The 21,540-nt window shown below is 46.2% G+C and overlaps 2 protein-coding genes across 2 annotated transcripts in view; one reads left to right on the top strand and one right to left on the bottom strand.

Annotated features, from left to right (window-relative positions):
* LOC142929154 (uncharacterized) overlaps nt 1-21,540 on the top strand; it is a 216,479-nt gene that overhangs the window by 180,034 nt on the left and 14,905 nt on the right. The window lies entirely within an intron of this gene.
* LOC142929153 (uncharacterized) lies at nt 1,738-12,070 on the bottom strand. Its single transcript, XM_076069792.1, has 2 exons — nt 11,534-12,070; nt 1,738-4,407 (listed from the first exon to the last, which is right to left on the bottom strand). The coding sequence occupies exons 1-2, from the start codon at nt 11,945-11,947 to the stop codon at nt 2,860-2,862; spliced, it is 1,962 nt and encodes a 653-aa protein (XP_075925907.1). The 5' UTR covers nt 11,948-12,070; the 3' UTR covers nt 1,738-2,859.

Raw genomic sequence — 21,540 nt, forward strand, 5'->3', positions numbered from 1 at the left:
GCCTTACCTACGAGTCCTACTTGGTACAGGCCGGACCCGCTATTGCCCCCTGTTGGGCCCTGACTGCAGCTACATATTTTCCAGTAGTGGTGGCGGCGTATTACGCCTGACAATTACCCACCACATTAAGAAGCACGATGGTAGCTTGCAGTTGTGTGTCGACTTTAGGAAGCTTCATAAGATATCGGTGGCTGACGCGTATCCTCTCCCTCGGATGGACGATTCCCTGGACGCTCTGGTGGGAGCACAGAACTTCTCCACCCTTGATCTTCTGTCCAGATTTTGGCATTTGCCACTAAATGAGGCCTCTAAACCCAAACGGCTTTTCGAACACCTCAAGGCCTGTTTGAATTAAATCAGCTTCCCATGGGACTCCACGCAGCACCGGCTACGTTCCAATGACTGATGGAGCTGGTGCTGGCTGGACTTCAATGGGACTCATGCTTACAATACCTCGACGATGTCATCGTCTTCAGCCGTACGTTCAAAGAACATCTTGATTGGTTACGCGCTGTCTTTCTTAAAATGCGAGCGGCCCATCTCAAATTCAAGCCGCAGAAGTGTTACCCCCTTGAGAAATCCGTGCAGTATCTCGGTCATATTGTCAGTAAATCGGGCATTGCGATAGATCCCGACAAAACCACGTGTGTTCGGACGTGGCCGACCCCCACGTTCATGATGCAGGTGCAGAGTTTTATTGGTTTTGCGTCTTATTATCGCCGGTTTGTCACTGGGTTCGCTACCTTCGCAAAACCTCTCCACGCCTTGTCGGTTATGGGTCAGAGGTTTCATTGGGGGGAGGAGGAAGCCGCATTTGTTGCGCTTCGCAATTCCCCTCCGCTACTCTGACTTTGCCATGCCGTGTGTCCTTGATACTGACGCAACCAACACCAGCATTGGCGCGGTTCTGTCCCAGGTTGTCAACGGGGTGGAGTGTGTTGTTGCATACGGCAGCAGAGTGCTGTCGCCAGCCGAACAGCGTTACTGTGTCACGCGCCGGGAACTATTCAGGTCTCCCGCATTAACGAGTTGATTGCTCTGGACATCCCTGGTTCGGTTCCCATCACCCCTCGTGGGAATAAATATTTGTTGGTTGGCGTCGAATATTTATCGCGCTGGCCGATGGCCTGGCAGCTATGGATGGAAGCCATCCGGTAGTGCCATGGTACAATGGTGAGCACACAGGACTTGTAATCAATACAGAGGTACTATGTACAGGGGCGGCAAGCAGCTAAGAAATGGTGCACGTTTATTATAAATACGACATTCTCAAATGGTTTCGAAATTAAGTGTCTTATCAGCAGAATCGTGCAGAGTTTCTGCCGAACATACACAGCATTAGTTCCTAAAACACTTTGGCAGAGTTGGTGTCACTGCCCCGGAAAGGAACATTAATGGTGATTTTGTGGAAAGTCAGGTGAAATGGGTGGTTGGTCAGACTGACCAGCACCCTGTGCTGTGTGGATCGCTCGTGGTTCTGGCCACCAATCGCCAAGCAAATTTGTTGCAGAGACTTCCACGTGTAGAGTGACTTCAGTTGTGTGCAACCGAGTTGCGCAACTGCTTGCACCGGCTGTGGCCGTGTGCGGAAAGCTAACTCGGGTCAAACCTGGGTTTCGAAGCGCGGTGTAGCGTTAACCATGACACTACCGCTCCCCACAATCACACACACGCGAAGATCGACACCAAATACGTGCTCTGTTGCACCGCACAGCAACTCACACGCACACTGCAGTGTCCAATAACAACACAAATGTATTAATCCTGACAACCACCTGCTCTGCCACTCAAAACAATGTCCATCACATGGCCATCAACGCGACACATATAGTTCATCACGGTCACCCGACCAGCAGGAGTCACGTGTGTGAGCAGTCCGTGAATGTCGCCGGGCTATGGTGATGCAGTGGTGTGGGTTGAACAAGGGGCGGATGATGATGTCTATCGTGGAAATCTGTGGAGCGGCACGGAACAAAAGTGGGACGGGTGGCCCAGTGTGGAGCAGGAGCCGCTCGGCTGGGACGAAGGTGGGGAGGAATCCACTGATCCGGTGGAGGCGTGGGGAGGAGGGCGGGACGCCGCGTGAAGTGCGACTCGTGGGAGTGGTGCCAGGCAGAAGGGGCACCTGGGACTCCGTACGCGGGACCCCGGCCGTTGCACCTGGGCTGGGGGGGGATCCACTGCCCTGCAGGTGGAGCGAGGCGGGGGGGAAGGTGCTCTCGGTCTGGGTGGTTGGGACGAATCAATGCGGATGGAGTTGAGGATTCGAGAGGAGGTTTGCGGAGGCGGGGAGGAAGGCGGCTGTTGCGGGACTTGCGGTAACGCTGCCGTGAAGAACAGGGAGCAAAAGACTCGTGTGTCGGGCCCGGTCTGGTATCACGGTGGCCTGGAGGAACCCAGGGCTCTGGTGGAGGTGGAGGCAGGTGGAAAGCAGGGAGCTCCCAATCCTGGGGGTTAGCTTGATTACTCATGGGTGGAGGTGATGGTGCGAGTGGCGGTGGTGGCGATAGTGGCAGTGGAAGCGATGGCAGAAGTGGAGGTTGAGGCAATGGCAGGAGTGAAGGTGGAGTCGATGTCAGCAGTGGGGGTAGAGTTGATATCAGTGGTGGAGGCAATGGCCTGAGTAGAGATGGAGGCGATGGCAGCAGTGGAGTTGAGGATTTGAGAGGAGGTTTGCGGAGGCGGGGAGGAAGGCGGCTGTTGCGGGACTTGCGGTAACGCTGCCGTGAAGAACAGGGAGCAAAAGACTCGTGTGCCGGGCCCGGTCTGGTATCACGGTGGGGTGGAGGTGCCCAGGGCTCTGGTGGAGGTGGAGGCAGGTGGAAAGCAGGGAGCTCCCAATCCTGGGGGTTAGCTTGATTACTCATGGGTGGAGATGATGGTGCGAGTGGCGGTGGTGGCGATAGTGGCAGTGGAGGCGATGGCAGAAGTGAAGGTTGAGGCAATGGCAGGAGTAAAGGTGGAGTCGATGTCAGCAGTGGGGGTAGAGTTGATATCAGTGGTGGAGGCAATGGCCTGAGTAGAGATGGAGGCGATGGCAGCAGTGGAGCCGATGGCCCGATTGGAGGTGTAGGCGATGGCAGCAGTGGGGGCGATGTCCTGAGTAGAGATGGAGGCGATGGCCTGAGTAGAGGTAGAGGCGATGGCCTGAGTAGAGGTGGAGACGATGGCATGAGTAGAGGTGGAGACGATGGCATAAGTAGAGGTGGAGGCGATGGCCTGAGCAGAGGTGGAGGCGATGGCCTGAGTAGAGATGGAGGCGATGGCCTGAGTAGAGGTGGAGGCGATGGCCTGAGTAGAGATGGAGGCGATGGCCTGAGTAGAGGTAGAGGCGATGGCCTGAGTAGAGGTGAAGGCGATGGCCTGAGTTGAGGTGGAGACGATGGCCTGAGTAGAGGTGGAGGCGTTGGCCTGAGTAGAGGTGGAGGAGATGGCCCGAGTGGAGGTGGAGGCGATTGCCTGAGTGGAGATGGAGACGATGGCCTGAGTAGAGGTGGAGGCGATGGCCTGAGTAGAGGTAGAGGCGATGGCCTGAGTAGAGGTGGAGGCGATGGCCTGAGTAGAGATGGAGGCGATGGCCTGAGTAGAGGTGGAGGCGATGGCCTGAGTAGAGGTGGAGGCGATGGCCCGAGTGGAGGTGGAGGCGATGGCCTGAGTAGAGGTGGAGGCGATGGCCCGAGTGGAGGTGGAGAAGATGGCCCGAGTGGAGGTGGCGGCGATGGCCCGAGTGGAGGTGGAGGCGATGGAAGCAGTGGAGGTGGAGTTGATATCAGTGGGGGAGGCGATGGCCTGAGTAGAGATGGAGACGATGGCCTGAGTGGAGGTGGAGGCGATGGCCTGAGTAGAGGTGGAGGCGATGGCCTGAGTAGAGGTGGAGGCGATGGCCTGAGTGGAGGTGGAGGCGATGGCCCGAGTGGAGGTGGAGGCGATGGCCCGAGTGGAGGTGGAGGCGATGGCCCGAGTGGAGGTGGAGGCGATGGCCCTTAGTGGAGGTGGAGGCGATGTAAGCAGTGGAGGTGGAGTTGATATCAGTGGGGGAGGCGATGGCCTGAGTAGAGATGGAGGCGATGGCCTGAGTGGAGGTGGAGGCGATGGCAGCGGGGGAGGCGATGGCAGCGGTGGAGGCGATGGCCCGAGTAGAGATGGAGGCAATGGCCCGAGTGGAGGTGGAGGCGATGGCCCCAGTGGGAGCGATGGCCTGAGTGGAGCTGGATTCTTCAGGTGAGAAGCGCAGCTCTGCTTGGTGCCGGGGTTGCTTCCCCTCCCCTGCGCCCGCCGCTTTCGTCTCCGTGCCGCGGCCATATGAGCCCGGGGACTCGGTGCTCGGCCGAGACCTCCACCTTTCTTTCTCTGCAGCGCCCGGGAAATCTTCCTCCTACCGGTCCTCATCCTCATTCTCATCGCTCTCTGCAAAAGTTACGAAAAACATCAACTGCGTCATTAGCTGAATCTCCCTGCTCCGTGTCTGTGAGTGCGTTGTGACCCTGGGGACAGACTTGCGAGTTTGTTTTTTACGTTTTTGAGCCAGGAGGCCAGGATTGGGAAAAACTTGGGCCACTTTTCATCCAGGCAACTGGAGAGCAGCACAGACTAAGTCTTACTTACCAAACATTTAAACTAACAACAGCATACTCTTTGGTTTCTTTCGGTAAAGTCACGTAGATAGAAAAATAACTAATAAAGTGAAACCTTGGATTGCGAGCATAATTCCTTCTGGAAACGTGCTCTTAATCCAAAGCACTCGTATATCAAAGCGAATTTCCCCCATAAGAAATAATGGAAACTCAGATGATTCGTTCCACAAAGCAAAAATACCGTATTCATATAATTTTTTTTTAATACAAAATACCTTTTTATATTTTTATTATTTAATATAAAGTAATCAAATTTATTAATTACATTTAATCGTGGCTGGTGTGAGGGAGACGAGATAGAGGATGGTTATTGTGTAGGACGACTTTCACTTGCAGTACAGTTACTAAAGAACAGTCACTACACATGGACACAAAATAAAAAAATGCTTTATGCACACACACGTATTCACAACACTACAGTACTGTAGTAAACAGTAAACACTTAGTCACAACACTATAGTACTGTAGTAAACAGTATACACGTGGTCACAACACTATAGTACTATAGTAAACAAGATAAGTTCGCACGGATGTTGACTATACGAGTGAGGCACACCGACTGAGACCGAGCATGGGAGACGATTACCCACAATCCCGCAGTATACACGTGGTCACAACACTATAGTACTGTAGTAAACAATATACACGTGGTCACAACACTATAGTACTATAGTAAACAGTATACACGTGGTCACAACACTATAGTACTGTAGTAAACAGTACACACGTGGTCACAACACTATAGTACTGTAGTAAACAGTATACACGTGGTCACAACACTATAGTACGATAGCAAATACAGTATACACGTGGTCACAACACTACAGTACTATAGTAAACAGTATACACGTGGTCACAACACTGTAGTACTGTGGTAAACAGTACACACGTGGTCACAACACTATAGTACTGTAGTAAACAGTATACACGTGGTCACAACACTATAGTATTGTAGTAAACAGTATACACGTGGTCACACCACTATAGTACTGTAGTAAACAGTATACACGTGGTCACAACACTATAGTACTATAGTAAACAGTATACACGTGGTCACAACACTATAGTACTGTAGTAAACAGTATAGACGTGGTCACAACACTATAGTACTGTAGTAAACCGTATATACGTGGTCACAACACTATAGTACTATAGTAAACAGTATACACGTGGTCACAACACTATAGTACTGTAGTAAACAGTATACACGTGGTCCCAATACTATAGTACTATAGTAAACAGTATACACGTGGTCACAACACTATAGTACTGTGGTAAACAGTACACACGTGGTCACAACACTATAGTACTGTAGTAAACAGTATACACGTGGTCACAACACTATAGTACTGTAGTAAACAGTATACACGTGGTCACACCACTATAGTACTGTAGTAAACAGTATACACGTGGTCACAACACTATAGTGCTATAGTAAACAGTATACACGTGGTCACAACACCATAGTACTATAGTAAACAGTATACACGTGGTCACAACACTACAGTACTGTAGTAAACAATATACACGTGGTCACAACACTATAGTATTATAGAAAACAGTATACACGTGGTCACAACACTATAGTACTGTAGTAAACAGTATACACGTGGTCACAACACTATAGTACTATAGTAAACAATATACACGTGGTCACAACACTATAGTACTATAGTAAACAGTATACACGTGGTCACAACACTATAGTACTGTAGTAAACAGTACACACGTGGTCACAACACTATAGTACTGTAGTAAACAGTATACACGTGGTCACAACACTATAGTACGATAGCAAATACAGTATACACGTGGTCACAACACTACAGTACTATAGTAAACAGTATACACGTGGTCACAACACTGTAGTACTGTGGTAAACAGTACACACGTGGTCACAACACTATAGTACTGTAGTAAACAGTATACACGTGGTCACAACACTATAGTATTGTAGTAAACAGTATACACGTGGTCACACCACTATAGTACTGTAGTAAACAGTATACACGTGGTCACAACACTATAGTACTATAGTAAACAGTATACACGTGGTCACAACACTATAGTACTGTAGTAAACAGTATAGACGTGGTCACAACACTATAGTACTGTAGTAAACCGTATATACGTGGTCACAACACTATAGTACTATAGTAAACAGTATACACGTGGTCACAACACTATAGTACTGTAGTAAACAGTATACACGTAGTCCCAATACTATAGTACTATAGTAAACAGTATACACGTGGTCACAACACTATAGTACTGTGGTAAACAGTACACACGTGGTCACAACACTATAGTACTGTAGTAAACAGTATACACGTGGTCACAACACTATAGTACTGTAGTAAACAGTATACACGTGGTCACACCACTATAGTACTGTAGTAAACAGTATACACGTGGTCACAACACTATAGTGCTATAGTAAACAGTATACACGTGGTCACAACACCATAGTACTATAGTAAACAGTATACACGTGGTCACAACACTACAGTACTGTAGTAAACAATATACACGTGGTCACAACACTATAGTATTATAGAAAACAGTATACACGTGGTCACAACACTATAGTACTGTAGTAAACAGTATACACGTGGTCACAACACTATAGTACTATAGTAAACAGTATACACGTGGTCACAACACTATAGTACTGTAGTAAACAGTATAGACGTGGTCACAACACTATAGTACTGTAGTAAACAGTATACACGTGGTCACAACACTATAGTACTGTAGTAAACAGTATACACGTGGTCACACTATAGTACTATAGTAAACAGTATACACGTGGTCACAACATTATAGTACTGTAGTAAACAGTATACACGTGGTCACAACACTATAGTACTGTAGTAAGCATTACACACGTGGTCACAACACTATAGTAATGTAGTAAACATTACACACGTGGTCACAACACTATAGTACTGTAGTAAACAGTGTACACGTGGTCACACCACTATAGTACTATAGTAAACAGTACACACGTGGTCACACCACTATAGTACTGTAGTAAACGGTATACATGTGGTCACAACACTATAGTACTATAGTAAACAGTATACACGTGGTCACAACACTATAGTACTATAGTAAACAGTATACACGTGGTCACAACACTATAGTACTATAGTAAACAGTATACACGTGGTCACAACACTATAGTACTGTAGTAAACAGTATACACGTGGTCACAACACTATAGTACTATAGTAAACAGTATACACGTGGTCACAACACTATAGTACTGTAGTAAACAGTACACACGTGGTCACAACACTATAGTACTGTAGTAAACAGTATACACGTGGTCACAACACTATAGTACGATAGCAAATACAGTATACACGTGGTCACAACACTACAGTACTATAGTAAACAGTATACACGTGGTCACAACACTGTAGTACTGTGGTAAACAGTACACACGTGGTCACAACACTATAGTACTGTAGTAAACAGTATACACGTGGTCACAACACTATAGTATTGTAGTAAACAGTATACACGTGGTCACACCACTATAGTACTGTAGTAAACAGTATTCACGTGGTCACAACACTATAGTACTATAGTAAACAGTATACACGTGGTCACAACACTATAGTACTGTAGTAAACAGTATAGACGTGGTCACAACACTATAGTACTGTAGTAAACCGTATATACTTTGTCACAACACTATAGTACTATAGTAAACAGTATACACGTGGTCACAACACTATAGTACTGTAGTAAACAGTATACACGTGGTCCCAATACTATAGTACTATAGTAAACAGTATACACGTGGTCACAACACTATAGTACTGTGGTAAACAGTACACACGTGGTCACAACACTATAGTACTGTAGTAAACAGTATACACGTGGTCACAACACTATAGTACTGTAGTAAACAGTATACACGTGGTCACACCACTATAGTACTGTAGTAAACAGTATACACGTGGTCACAACACTATAGTGCTATAGTAAACAGTATACACGTGGTCACAACACCATAGTACTATAGTAAACAGTATACACGTGGTCACAACACTACAGTACTGTAGTAAACAATATACACGTGGTCACAACACTATAGTATTATAGAAAACAGTATACACGTGGTCACAACACTATAGTACTGTAGTAAACAGTATACACGTGGTCACAACACTATAGTACTATAGTAAACAGTATACACGTGGTCACAACACTATAGTACTGTAGTAAACAGTATAGACGTGGTCACAACACTATAGTACTGTAGTAAACAGTATACACGTGGTCACAACACTATAGTACTGTAGTAAACAGTATACACGTGGTCACACTATAGTACTATAGTAAACAGTATACACGTGGTCACAACATTATAGTACTGTAGTAAACAGTATACACGTGGTCACAACACTATAGTACTGTAGTAAACATTACACACGTGGTCACAACACTATAGTAATGTAGTAAACATTACACACGTGGTCACAACACTATAGTACTGTAGTAAACAGTGTACACGTGGTCACACCACTATAGTACTATAGTAAACAGTACACACGTGGTCACACCACTATAGTACTGTAGTAAACGGTATACATGTGGTCACAACACTATAGTACTATAGTAAACAGTATACACGTGGTCACAACACTATAGTACTATAGTAAACAGTATACACGTGGTCACAACACTATAGTACTATAGTAAACAGTATACACGTGGTCACAACACTATAGTACTGTAGTAAACAGTATACACGTGGTCACAACACTATAGTACTATAGTAAACAGTATACACGTGGTCACACCACTATAGTACTGTAGTAAACAGTATACACGTGGTCACAACACTATAGTGCTATAGTAAACAGTATACACGTGGTCACAACACCATAGTACTATAGTAAACAGTATACACGTGGTCACAACACTATAGTACTGTAGTAAACAATATACACGTGGTCCCAACACTATAGTACTATAGTAAACAGTATACACGTGGTCCCAACACTATAGTACTATAGTAAACAGTATACACGTGGTCACAACACTACAGTACTATAGTAAACAGTATGCACGTGGTCACAACACTATAGTACTGTAGTAAACAGTATAGACGTGGTCACAACACTATAGTACTATAGTAAACAGTATACACGTGGTCCCAACACTATAGTACTATAGTAAACAGTATACACGTGGTCACAACACTATAGTACTGTAGTAAACAGTATACACGTGGTCCCAACACTATAGTACTATAGTAAACAGTATACACGTGGTCAAAACACTATAGTACTATAGTAAACAGTATACACGTGGTCACAACACTATAGTACTATAGTAAACAGTATACACGTGGTCACAACACCATAGTACTGTAGTAAACAGTATACACGTGGTCACAACACAAGCAATCGTCTTCAGGTGAAATAATACAGCAGGCGGACTGCTGAGACAGGAAGAAATGTAGCGAGAGAGCTACTGCAACCAAAGGTTACACTATATACTTTTGTGGTGGGATTTGCAAGTAAATGTAAGATCGCAGAGCAAGCATACCCCGGCTAATCCCTCGGCTACTCCGAGGGGGAGTGGGAGCGGAGGGGCTGCCGTAACGGGCGAGATAGTGGGGGTGAAATTTACAGAGGGTACAAGCTGATAGAAAGAAGATCAAACTCAGCAAACTTAGAAATGTAATGCAACTCATTGAGTCGGCCAACACAACAAATAATACTTTGCCTGGTTGATCACCGTCCTTCTCTGCTTGTGTGTCTCCCTGTTGTGGGGAGCGGTGGTGCAGCTGTTAGCGCTACGCTGCGCTATGAACCTGGCGACCCGGGTTCGATTCCCGCTCACGGCCAACACCAGTGACGATTATCTGAACCGGTCCCGGGCCTCCCCTAGGTCGACTCAGCCTCAAATGAGTACCTGGTGCGGTGTGTAAACATCGCCACTAGGGAGACAAAGGCGGTCGGGCGTGGTGCTGGCCACCCACCCCCTCGTGTACTGTTCCGGCCTTCACAGGTGCTCGCTAACAGCACTTGCCCCTACAGTCTGTTCAGGCTATACGGGAAATCTTTGTGTCTCCCTGTCTGTGTTTGGTCTCTCTCTCTCAAATTTAGTTTCACCTGATGACGACTGCTTGGGTTGCAATCGAAACGTCGTATTCTATTTTTTTTATTTTTTCTACCTGACTTTACCGAAAGACCATTGAGTAACAACAGTGTTTTTAAGAATCACAGCTAAGAGACAAACACCATTATATTTTCTATTAAACATAACATTTTAATAACATGTAAAAAAATACTTTAAATCTCATCACTGCTCCTCATACTCAATCCGTGATCAGTGCCGGATTATCCTCGGAACAAAATAATCATTAGCTGGGGGCCCCGCACTTTCAAGGGCCCCGTGCTAAATGATCTCACGCTATAAATCCCGGTTCAGTGATTCTGTACTTGCTCTATTACTATAGTAAAATTACAATTACTTTACAATGCAAGTTAAAAACTTCGTGTTTTATAATTGTGTTTTTTTATTTATTCTGGGCACCTTTATAATATAAGCTACAGGACCCGCACGAGCTTAATCCGGCACTGTCCGGGATACTGTTCCAGTGCCCAACCAGGCTGTTGAAGACACCGTGAGTGGAGTTGAGGGGGATCGGTGGAGGTGTGAAGGCGGCGAGTGATGCCGACGGGCTGCGAGGGGGTCATCCGAGAGGGTGCCCAGTGGGGAGATGAAGCAATGAAATCCCTCCACGTGCAGGTGCTGGGTGGATTACTGCACAGCGGCATCGTGGGAGGTGGCGACGGGTCGTGTTGGTCTCTACCCACTAGTGGATTGACCATGGCTGATGGTGGTGATGATGATGGATGTTGCTCACTCACTTGGCGACGTATGAAACGCCAGAGATGCACGGCGATGTGCAGGGTGTTCAGCAGCACGGTGGAGCTGATGGCCTCCTTGCAGCCGCTGTACAGTTGACCCACAGCGTGGAGCAGAGCAGGGAGCGCGCTGTCCACTATGGCCTGGCAGCTGCTGCTCAGCTCACCCATAGCCTGCAGGAGGGCAGGGAGCACGCTGTCCACAATGTCCTCACTGTGGCTACTGAACATCGGTCCCCAGGTGGCGACCCCTGCTGGTGGATAGACGTTCTTCATGAGTCCGGAGTAGTTGATCGTGGTGGTGGTGGTGTTGGAGCCGTTGATGACCGAACCCCCACGCCGAGATCCTCCGAGGAGCTCCACCATCGGCTGCGTGAGCAGCAGAACCAAAGTGAGGACAGCCGTGAAGATCGCCATGGTGGTGGTGGTGGCGAAGTTCTCTGAAGAACTCGAAGTGGAGGAGCAGCGTGGGGCGAGGTGGTTGCCTCTCCAGGAGCCGACTCCACTCTGACCTCTGCCGTGACGTCACCGGTCATGACGTCACCGTGACGTCAGAGGTTTCCACGGCTCTTATGTCATTATAGCATTTGGAACGTGGCTGTGCAATGGAACATCAACACGTGATGCACTACAACACTGTATTGTTTATAGAATTGTAATACAATACTAATTATTCACATCTGAGACACGAGTGACGCTCTAGATTCTGTGCGGATGGAGGAAGCCCCTGGGAGAAGCTGCGTCATTCTGGACGCTTCTATCTGCCCCTGGCATCTGCTCGTAGCTACTGCCAGGGCTATAAAAGCAGCTCCTGTAGCTGCACTGGCAGAACATCGGCAGAGGAGGGAGCAACGCTCACAGCTGAAGCGAGCCTCACTGTGAAGCACATCAACAAGCATGGCCCTGAGTGTTTACTTCCCTGCGATGCACGTGATGGAGAGGAGCGTCTGGCCAGGCTGGCCGGTCTGGAACCCCCGCGGTGAAAGTCTCTTCCAGCAGCTGCAGCGAGACATGAGGAGCGAGATCGAGAGGATGGAGAGACTCTTCCGTGGAGTTGATCAGCTCAGCAGCCACACGCGGGCTCCGGGCAGCCTCGGAGACGCACTGCTGCAGCAGCCGGCCGTGAGCAGTGGGTTCCAGATTGAAGATCCACAGGAGCAGGGAGGCGGGTTTGTCGCGTCCCTGGACGTGGACGTGCAGGACTTCTCCCCACAGGACCTGGCCGTCAAGGTGTCTGGAGACAAGCTGGTGGTGGCCGGACGGCGCGAGGTGAAGAGCGGAGAAGTCAGCAGCGGCAGCTACAGCCACAGCTGCCAGGAGTTCCACAGGGAGACGCAGCTGCCCAGGGACGTGGACCCGCAGAGCGTGAGCTGCTGCTTGACTGAAGACGGGAAGCTGAAGTTCAAGGCTCAGCGCCGCGCCCTCCCTGCAGCGGCCGAGAGGGTGGTGGTCATTGAGCAGCCAGCGACAGCGACTCCTGGCCCGGCCTCTCAGTCCACTGACACCACTCACGCGTAGAGTGGCGCCTGGAGCATCCATTCCAGCAGCCTGCTTTATTGATGTTTCAATTGTATGGATAATTAGATAAATCAGTTTCTTCTATCCACGCTATGTTCAGTAATATTTAGTGTTTCAGCGTTCACATTCAACTTCATTGGATTAAGTGTATCGCTGTAAAGGATTGTGAAATCGTATCGCTTCGTTTTAATTTGCCATTACACGTTCATATATTGCAATAAGATCATGATAAATGTTATCTTCAATTATTTTTCATCATTACACATGACTATTTTGCACAGTCTAATTTTCGAACTACTATAATACTATAGTGTTTGTGTGAATGGTAAATGATGTTTGTTTTTTGTAATAAAATGCCTTTCAATTTCCTGCAACAGTTGCAACTGTTCTTTTTTCTACATTGTGTTTGTTTCATCGTTACTGTGGATCAGAGTTCTGGACACAGAATTCCCCAAAACTAAGACAACCGGTAACGCGGCCTCATTGCTCCCTTTCCGTGACAACTCCGAAGGTGCCAGGCTCACGCCGTCGGCCCTGCCGAGTCACTCCGCACTCAGAATCTGGGATTGGCTTGCAATTGTCTAAGATCAATCTTACCACTTCACATTTCACTTGTATCATCCTTCAATTGGTAGTAAATCCTTCGCTAAAGAATTGGTCCTCAAATCGTGGGGACAGCGTACCACGGAAAAAATGTGTTGCCATTTAATGTTTGCGACACAGATAATGTAAATAGTTACATGACAACATCGCTGCTGTAGCAGTGTAAGTCACGCTGCTATTAACATATTCTATGTCTCGAGTTTCCTGGCTGGCTGCTGGCTGTGCTTCTCTCCACCCCAACAATAACTCCGTAGTTAGTGGGTGCAGGAGACAATAGGGACACCAACAAGGTGGGAATTACCAGAACAGAATTTGAAGACTGACACGGTTCATTTAAAATTGCACTTTCAATGTATGCGCCAATTAACGTCATTCTTTTTGACAAAATAACTTGTTTTGTCCTAGAGAATTGGAAACTAAACCTGAAGACATTAAACTAGCACAATTAAAATGTACGATTGATTGTAAAGTTAGCAAAATAAATAAATGATCTAATCATATACTATATTCTTGGTTCTTTCGGTAAAGTCACGTAGAATGAGAATAAAATAATGAAATAACACAATAAAATTATCACGACGTTTCGGCCACAACGCAAGCGGCCGTCTTCAGGTGAAAGGTACAGAACTGTCGGGACGACAGAGCTTCAATGAACGATGTTAAGATTCGTAGCGACTTTTAAGCTGGTTGGGAGAAGTGAGGTACCTTGACAAAGGGGTTTACATATCAATAGCTGAGGGATTAGCTTGTGACTGGTCACGGAAATAGCTATGTTAAAGTCAAAACCTACACATTCACAGAGGCAACTAGTAATTTAGCATTGAGATGGCTAAGGGATTAGCTTGTGACTGGTCACAGGAATGGCTATGTTAAAGTCAAAACCTACACATCCACAGAGGCAACTAGTAATTTAGCATTGAAATAGCTAAGGGATTAGCTAGTGCAAATAGCTGAGGGATTAGCTTGTGACTGGTCACGGAAATGGCTATGTTAAAGTCAAAACCTACACATCCACAGAGGCAACTAGTAATTTATCATTGAAATAGCTAAGGGATTACCTTGTGACTGGTCACAGAAATAGATGTTAAAGTAAAGGCCTACACATCCACAGAGCTTCAATGAACGCTGTTAAGATTCGTAGCGACTTTTAAGCTGGTTGGGAGAAGTGAGGCACCTTGACAAAGGGGTTTACATATCAAATAGCTGAGGGGTTAGCTTGTGACTGGTCACGGAAATAGCTATGTTAAAGTCAAAACCTACACATTCACAGAGACAACTAGTAATTTAGCATTGAGATGGCTAAGGGATTAGCTTGTGACTGGTCACAGGAATGGCTATGTTAAAGTCAAAACCTACACATCCACAGAGGCAACTAGTAATTTAGCATTGAAATAGCTAAGGGATTAGCTAGTGCAAATAGCTGAGGGATTAGCTTGTGACTGGTCACGGAAATGGCTATGTTAAAGTCAAAACCTACACATCCACAGAGGCAACTAGTAATTTATCATTGAAATAGCTAAGGGATTACCTTGTGACTGGTCACAGAAATAGATGTTAAAGTAAAGGCCTACACATCCACAGAGCTTCAATGAACGCTGTTAAGATTCGTAGCGACTTATAAGCTGGTTGGGAGAAGTGAGGCACCTTGACAAAGGGGTTTACATATCAAATAGCTGAGGGGTTAGCTTGTGACTGGTCACGGAAATGGCTATGTTAAAGTCAAAACCTACACATCCACAGAGGCACCTAGTACAAATCAAACAGGAGAATTTAGCATTGAAATAGCTAAGGGATAAGCTTCTGACTGGTCATAGAAATACCTATGTTAAAGTCAAAGCCTACACATCCACAGAGGCACCTCGTACATGGACGCCAAAGGGGGCTGCAACAACTCAACTGTCATACAGCTAATCCCTTAGCTATTTGATATGTAAACCCCTTTGTCAAGGTGCCTCACTTCTCCCAACCAGCTTAAAAGTCGCTACGAATCTTAACAGCGTTCATTGAAGCTCTGTGGATGTGTAGGCCTTACTTTAACATATATTTCTGTGACCAGTCACAAGCTAATCCCTTAGCTATTTTAATGCTAAATTACTAGTTGCCTCCGTGGATGTGTTGGTTTTTACTTTAACATAGCCATCCGTGACCAGTCACAAGCTAATCCCTCAGCTATTGATATGTAAACCTCTTTGTCAAGGTGCCTCACTTCTCCCAACCAGCTTAAAAGTCGCTACGAATCTTAACATCGTTAATTGAAGCTCTGTCGTCCCGACAGTACTGTACCTTTCACCTAAAGACGGCCGCTTGCGTTGTGGCCAAAACGTCGTGAGAATTTCATTGTGTCATTTTATTATTTTATTCTCATTCTACGTGACTTTACCGAAAGAACCAAAGAAAATAAAATAATAAAGATATAAAACAATAAAATTCTCCAAATCAAAATTCATATACTGTTGATTTATTCACTCCATCTCCGCAGTGGACACTGCCGGTTGTGTTCCCTCCTTAGCTCCCATTCCCACGTTAGTCTCGACCACCGGCCGTCATCACTTCAAGTTGTGTGTCCTGCCTCACCCCACCTTTCTAAACTAAAATTACGTCCTTAATTTGCATATGAAGTCCAATTGACGTGTCCGTCTTCCAGTATCAGTGTAATTCTTAGGATGTGCATAATCTCTACGCTTCCTTGTGCATTTCTAAACATTGGTTCTATTTTCCGTTTGTGATGCATCTGTTTGAAAAAAAACGTTCTGCTTAAGGCATATGGCTCAGTTACGTTTCATTATTAAGTTAAGATAACAATACGCACTTTGTTCTGCCCTGATACGCCTCTCTTAATCATTTTCATCCGTCTTCCCCTTCAACAGCCCCCCTATAGATGCACTTCTGTGTTTTCAAGGCTGTGTCCCTGTTCTTTTTGCGTTCAGTTTGTTATTCCCCCGCACCTCCAGTAAAGCATGTTTGGCTGCATACGGTGCGAAAGAAGTTCACCCTGCAAACATACGCTGCGTTGAAAAATGATTCTACTGACTGCAGACCAATCCTGGACAGATTTCTCAATACGAGTGCAAAATCGAGGGTACAGATCAATACCACCTGAACACAGATGCTAATTCCCGGACGGGTGGCAACTCTAACCATGCCCATACAAACATACACCACATCTTGACCATGAATCGCCTATGCGGCAGATTAAATGTCTAGCATTTTACATTGAATTTCGATCTACTTTTGTTCGTTTTGATTTATTTTGGCGCAGTTTCAAGTAAGTATTTTTAATAGAATTATTGTATTGCCATTTACTGTATAATTGTGATAATAGACCAAGCACTGAGACATTGCCCAGGGTTTGTCTACAATCGAAAAGGTGGCAACCCCATAGCACACCCTCATGTGTTCCAGTGTTAACACATCGTATGTTTGTATCTTGAAATTCTTTCGCACCGTACGTAGCCCACCGCTCCCCCCACCACACACGCGCACAGCAGCTCCAGAGAGCGACTTTTGGGTCAGAGGTAGACGCATTGCACTCGGGCCGTCCATAAATGAGGGGGGGGGGGGTTGAGAAATGTGACGTCACATCAAAATGCGCAACTTTAAATAAATATAGACAACACGTTCTACGTAATTAAATAGACTTTTTAATAAACATTTTCTCCTACAACATCAGAGTGCAGCGCCAAATTAAATATGCACTACAATGACAATAGTTTAAAGCGATATGAAGCATGCTTTATTTTGGGGGGGGGGCACAGCTTTGTACCGTCATATTTGAGGGGGGGTCTGACTTTTTGTGACGCCGCGTGACGATGGGAGGGGGGGTCAAAAATCATCCAAAATCGCGTGACGTCATTTATGGACGGCCCCCACAGCGTGAAATAGCGCAACAAACCGAACCCGCGTACAGCGAGGGAAGCCCTGGCTGGTTTATCATTCATTAATCTCCAGTTCAGTCACAAACGAATCTCTTAGAGCCGAAGGCGCGATCCAGTATCACGTTGGCATGCCGTGTCAACCCGTACGGGGTTACCCCGTATTCGTGTACAGGGAGATTGAGTTCTCAGGTCCAAACGGCTTACTACAGCCGTTTCAAAACGGGCAAAACAATGTTTTGTGTTTCTCCCCTTGTGATGGGATTTTGTAGGATGAACGTTGAGATTTGTAAGGGGCACGGGGTGACCAATAAGGTCTGAATTGGTCTGTAATAAGAGAGGCAATGGTTAGGGGGTGACAGGTGTGCGTTGGCACTGCGTGCCACGTCGCGTTGTCATACAGCTGGCACTCCGATGAGCAATGATTCGGCGACGCACGGTGCCAATGGGGCCGTCCATAAATGACGTCACGCGATTTTTGACCCCCCCGCCCCATTGTCACACGGCGTCACAAAAAGTCAGACCCCCTCCTCAAATATGACGTCACAAAGCTCTGGCCCCCTCCTACCAAATAAAACATGCTTCAAATCGCTGTAAACTATTGTCATTGTAGTGCGTATTTAATGTGGCGCTGCACTCTGATATTGTAGGAGAAAACATTTATTAAAAAGTATATTTAATTAAGTAGAACGTGTCGTCTATATTTATTTAAAGTTGCGCATTTTGATGTGACGTCACATTTCTCACCCCCCCCCCCCCTCGTCACACATCGTCACAAATGTCTGATCGCCCCCCCCCCCAGGTGCGTGACGTCATTTATGGCCGGCCCCAAAGACGTTCAACATTCGTGCGTATCCGCCGTGATGTGGGGCGAAGTAATATTCTAATCTTATTATCCGCGATGCCTGCAGGATTAGCTTTTTTCTTCTTCGTCTTCCAAAGCAGATGATTAATGAGAATATTGATGGAATTTCCCCCAGTGCATGTTGGCTGGGGAAGGGCTGTTTAAGACCCGCGGTGAACCCGCTCATCTCCACGTATCGGCATGAAATGATAAAATCGCAGATTTTCGGAAGCGCGTTCGTTTCAAGTGGATGCTTGTTGTCAACACCGCCACATTGACAGCACTCGCAACCATCCCATACTCAATTGAAACTCTTCTTAAGTAATTGCTTATTGTGTTTAGTTCCTTGTCCTTATCTCATACCTCCGATTAGCACGGTGGGCTACGTACGGTGCGAAAGAAGTTCAAGATACAAACATACGATGTGTTAACACTGGAACACGAGGGTGTGCTATGGGGTTGCCACCTTTTCGATTGTAGACCAACCCTGGAAAATGTCTCAGTGCTTGGTCTATTATCATAATTATACAGTAAATGACAACAATACTTACTTGAAACTGCTCCAAAATCAATCAAAACGAACAAAGTAGATCGGAATTCAATGTAAAATGCTTGACATTTAATCTGCCGCATAGGCGATTCATGGTCAAGATGTTGTGTATGTTTGCATGGGCATGGCTAGAGTTGCCAACCGTCCGGGAAATAGCATCTGTGTTCAGGTCGTATTGATCTGTACCCTCGATATTGCACTCGTATTGAGAAATCTGTCCAGGTTTGGTCTGCTGTCAGTAGAATCATTTTTCAACGCAGCGTATGTTTGCATGGTGAACTTCTTTCGCACCGTACGCTGCCAACCATGCTTTAATGGAGGTGCGGGGAATGACAAACTGAACGCAAAAAGAACAGGGACACAGCTTTGAAAACACAGAAGTGCATTTGCACGTAGGGCGGTTGTTGAAGGGGAAGAGGGATGAAAATGATTAAGAGAGGCGTATCAGGGCAGAGCAAAGTGCTTATTATTATCTTAACTTAATAATGAAACGTAACTGAGCCATATGCCTTAGGCAGAACGTTTTTTTCAAACAGATGCATCACAAACGGAAAATAGAACCAATGTTTAGAAATGCACAAGGAAGCGTAGAGATGATGCCATCCTAAGAATTACACTGATACTGGAAGACGGACACGTCAATTGGACATCATATGCAAATTAAGGACGTAATTTTAGTTTAGAATGGTGGGGTGAGGCAGGACACGCAACTTGAAGTGATGAAGGCCGGTGGTCGAGACTAACGTGGGAATGGGAGCTAAGGAGGGAACACAACCGGCAGTGTCAACTGCGGAGATGGAGAGAATAAATCAACAGTATATGAATTTTGACTTGTGAGAATTTTATTGTTTTATATCTTTATTATTTTATTGTTTCCCTTCTACGTGACTTTACCGAAAGAACCAAGAATATAGTATATGATTTAGATCATTTATTTATTTTGCTAACTTTACAATTAATCGTACATTTTAATTGTACTAGTTTAATGTCCTAAGGTTTAGTTTCTAAATCTCTAGGATAGAACAAGTTATTTTTTCAAAAAGAATGACGTTAATTGGCGCATACATTGAAAGTGCAATTTTAAATTAGCCGTGTCAGTCTTCAAATTATGTTCTGGTAATTCCCACCTTGTTGGTGTCCCTATTGTCTCCTGCACCCACTAACAACGGAGTTATTGTTGGGGTGGAGAGAAGCACAGCCAGCAGCCAGCCAGGAAACTCGAGACATAGAATATTTTAATAGCAGCGTGACTTACACTGCTACAGCAGCGATGTTGTCATGTAACTATTTACATTCTCTGTGTCGCAAACATTAAACGGCAACTAATTTTTCTGTGGTACGCTTGACCCCACGATTTGAGGACCAATTCCTTAGCGAAGGATTTACTACCAATTGAAGGATGATACAAGTGAAATGTGAAGTGGTAAGATTGATCATAGACAATTGAAAGCCAATCCCAAATTCTGAGTGCGGAGTGACTCGGCAGGGCCGACGGCGTGAGCCTGGCACCTTCGGAGTTGTCACGGACAGGGAGCAATGAGGCCGCGTTACCGGTTGTCTTAGTTTTGGGGAATTCTGTGTCCAGAACTCTGATCCACAGTAACGATGAAACAAACACAATGTAGAAAAAAGAACAGTTGCAACTGTTGCAGGAAATTTAAAGGCATTTTATTACAAAAAAAACATCATTTACCATTCACACAAACACTATAGTATTATAGTAGTTCGAAAATTAGACTGTGCAAAATAGTCATGTGTAATGATGAAAAATAATTGAAGATAACATTCATCATTATCTTATTGCAATATATGAACGTGTAATGGCAAATTAAAACGAAGCGATACGATTTCACAATCCTTTACAGCGATACACTTAATCCAATGAAGTTGAATGTGAACGCTGAAACACGTAAATATTACTGAACATAGCGTGGATAGAAGAAACTGATTTATCTAAATATCCATACAATTGAAACATCAATAAAGCAGGCTGCTGGAATGGATGCTCCAGGCGCCACTCTACGCGTGAGTGGTGCCAGTGGACTGAGAGGCCGTGCCAGGAGTCGCTGTCGCTGGCTGCTCAATGACCACCACCCTCTCGGCCGCTGCAGGGAGGGCGCGGCGCTGAGCCTTGAACTTCAGCTTCCCGTCTTCAGTCAAGCAGCAGCTCACGCTCTGCGGGTCCACGTCCCTGGGCAGCTGCGTCTCCCTGTGGAACTCCTGGCAGCTGTGGCTGTAGCTGCCGCTGCTGACTTCTCCGCTCTTCACCTCGCGCCGTCCGGCCACCACCAGCTTGTCTCCAGACACCTTCACGGCCAGGTCCTGTGGGGAGAAGTCCTGCACGTCCAGGGACGCGACAAACCCGCCTCCCTGCTCCTGTGGATCTTCAATCTGGAACCCACTGCTCACGGCCGGCTGCTGCAGCAGTGCGTCTCCGAGGCTGCCCGGAGCCCGCGTGTGGCTGCTGAGCTGATCGACTCCACGGAAGATTCTCTCCATCCTCTCGATCTCGCTCCTCATGTCTCGCTGCAGCTGCTGGAAGAGACTTTCACCGTGGGGGTTCCAGACCGGCCCGCCTGGCCAGACGCTCCTCTCCATCACGTGCATCGCAGAGAAGTAAACA

The sequence above is a fragment of the Petromyzon marinus genome, chromosome 25, assembly GCF_048934315.1.
Source record: "Petromyzon marinus isolate PM22_M1 ecotype Great Lakes invasive population chromosome 25, UKy_Petmar_22M1.pri1.0, whole genome shotgun sequence".
NCBI lineage: Eukaryota > Metazoa > Chordata > Hyperoartia > Petromyzontiformes > Petromyzontidae > Petromyzon > Petromyzon marinus.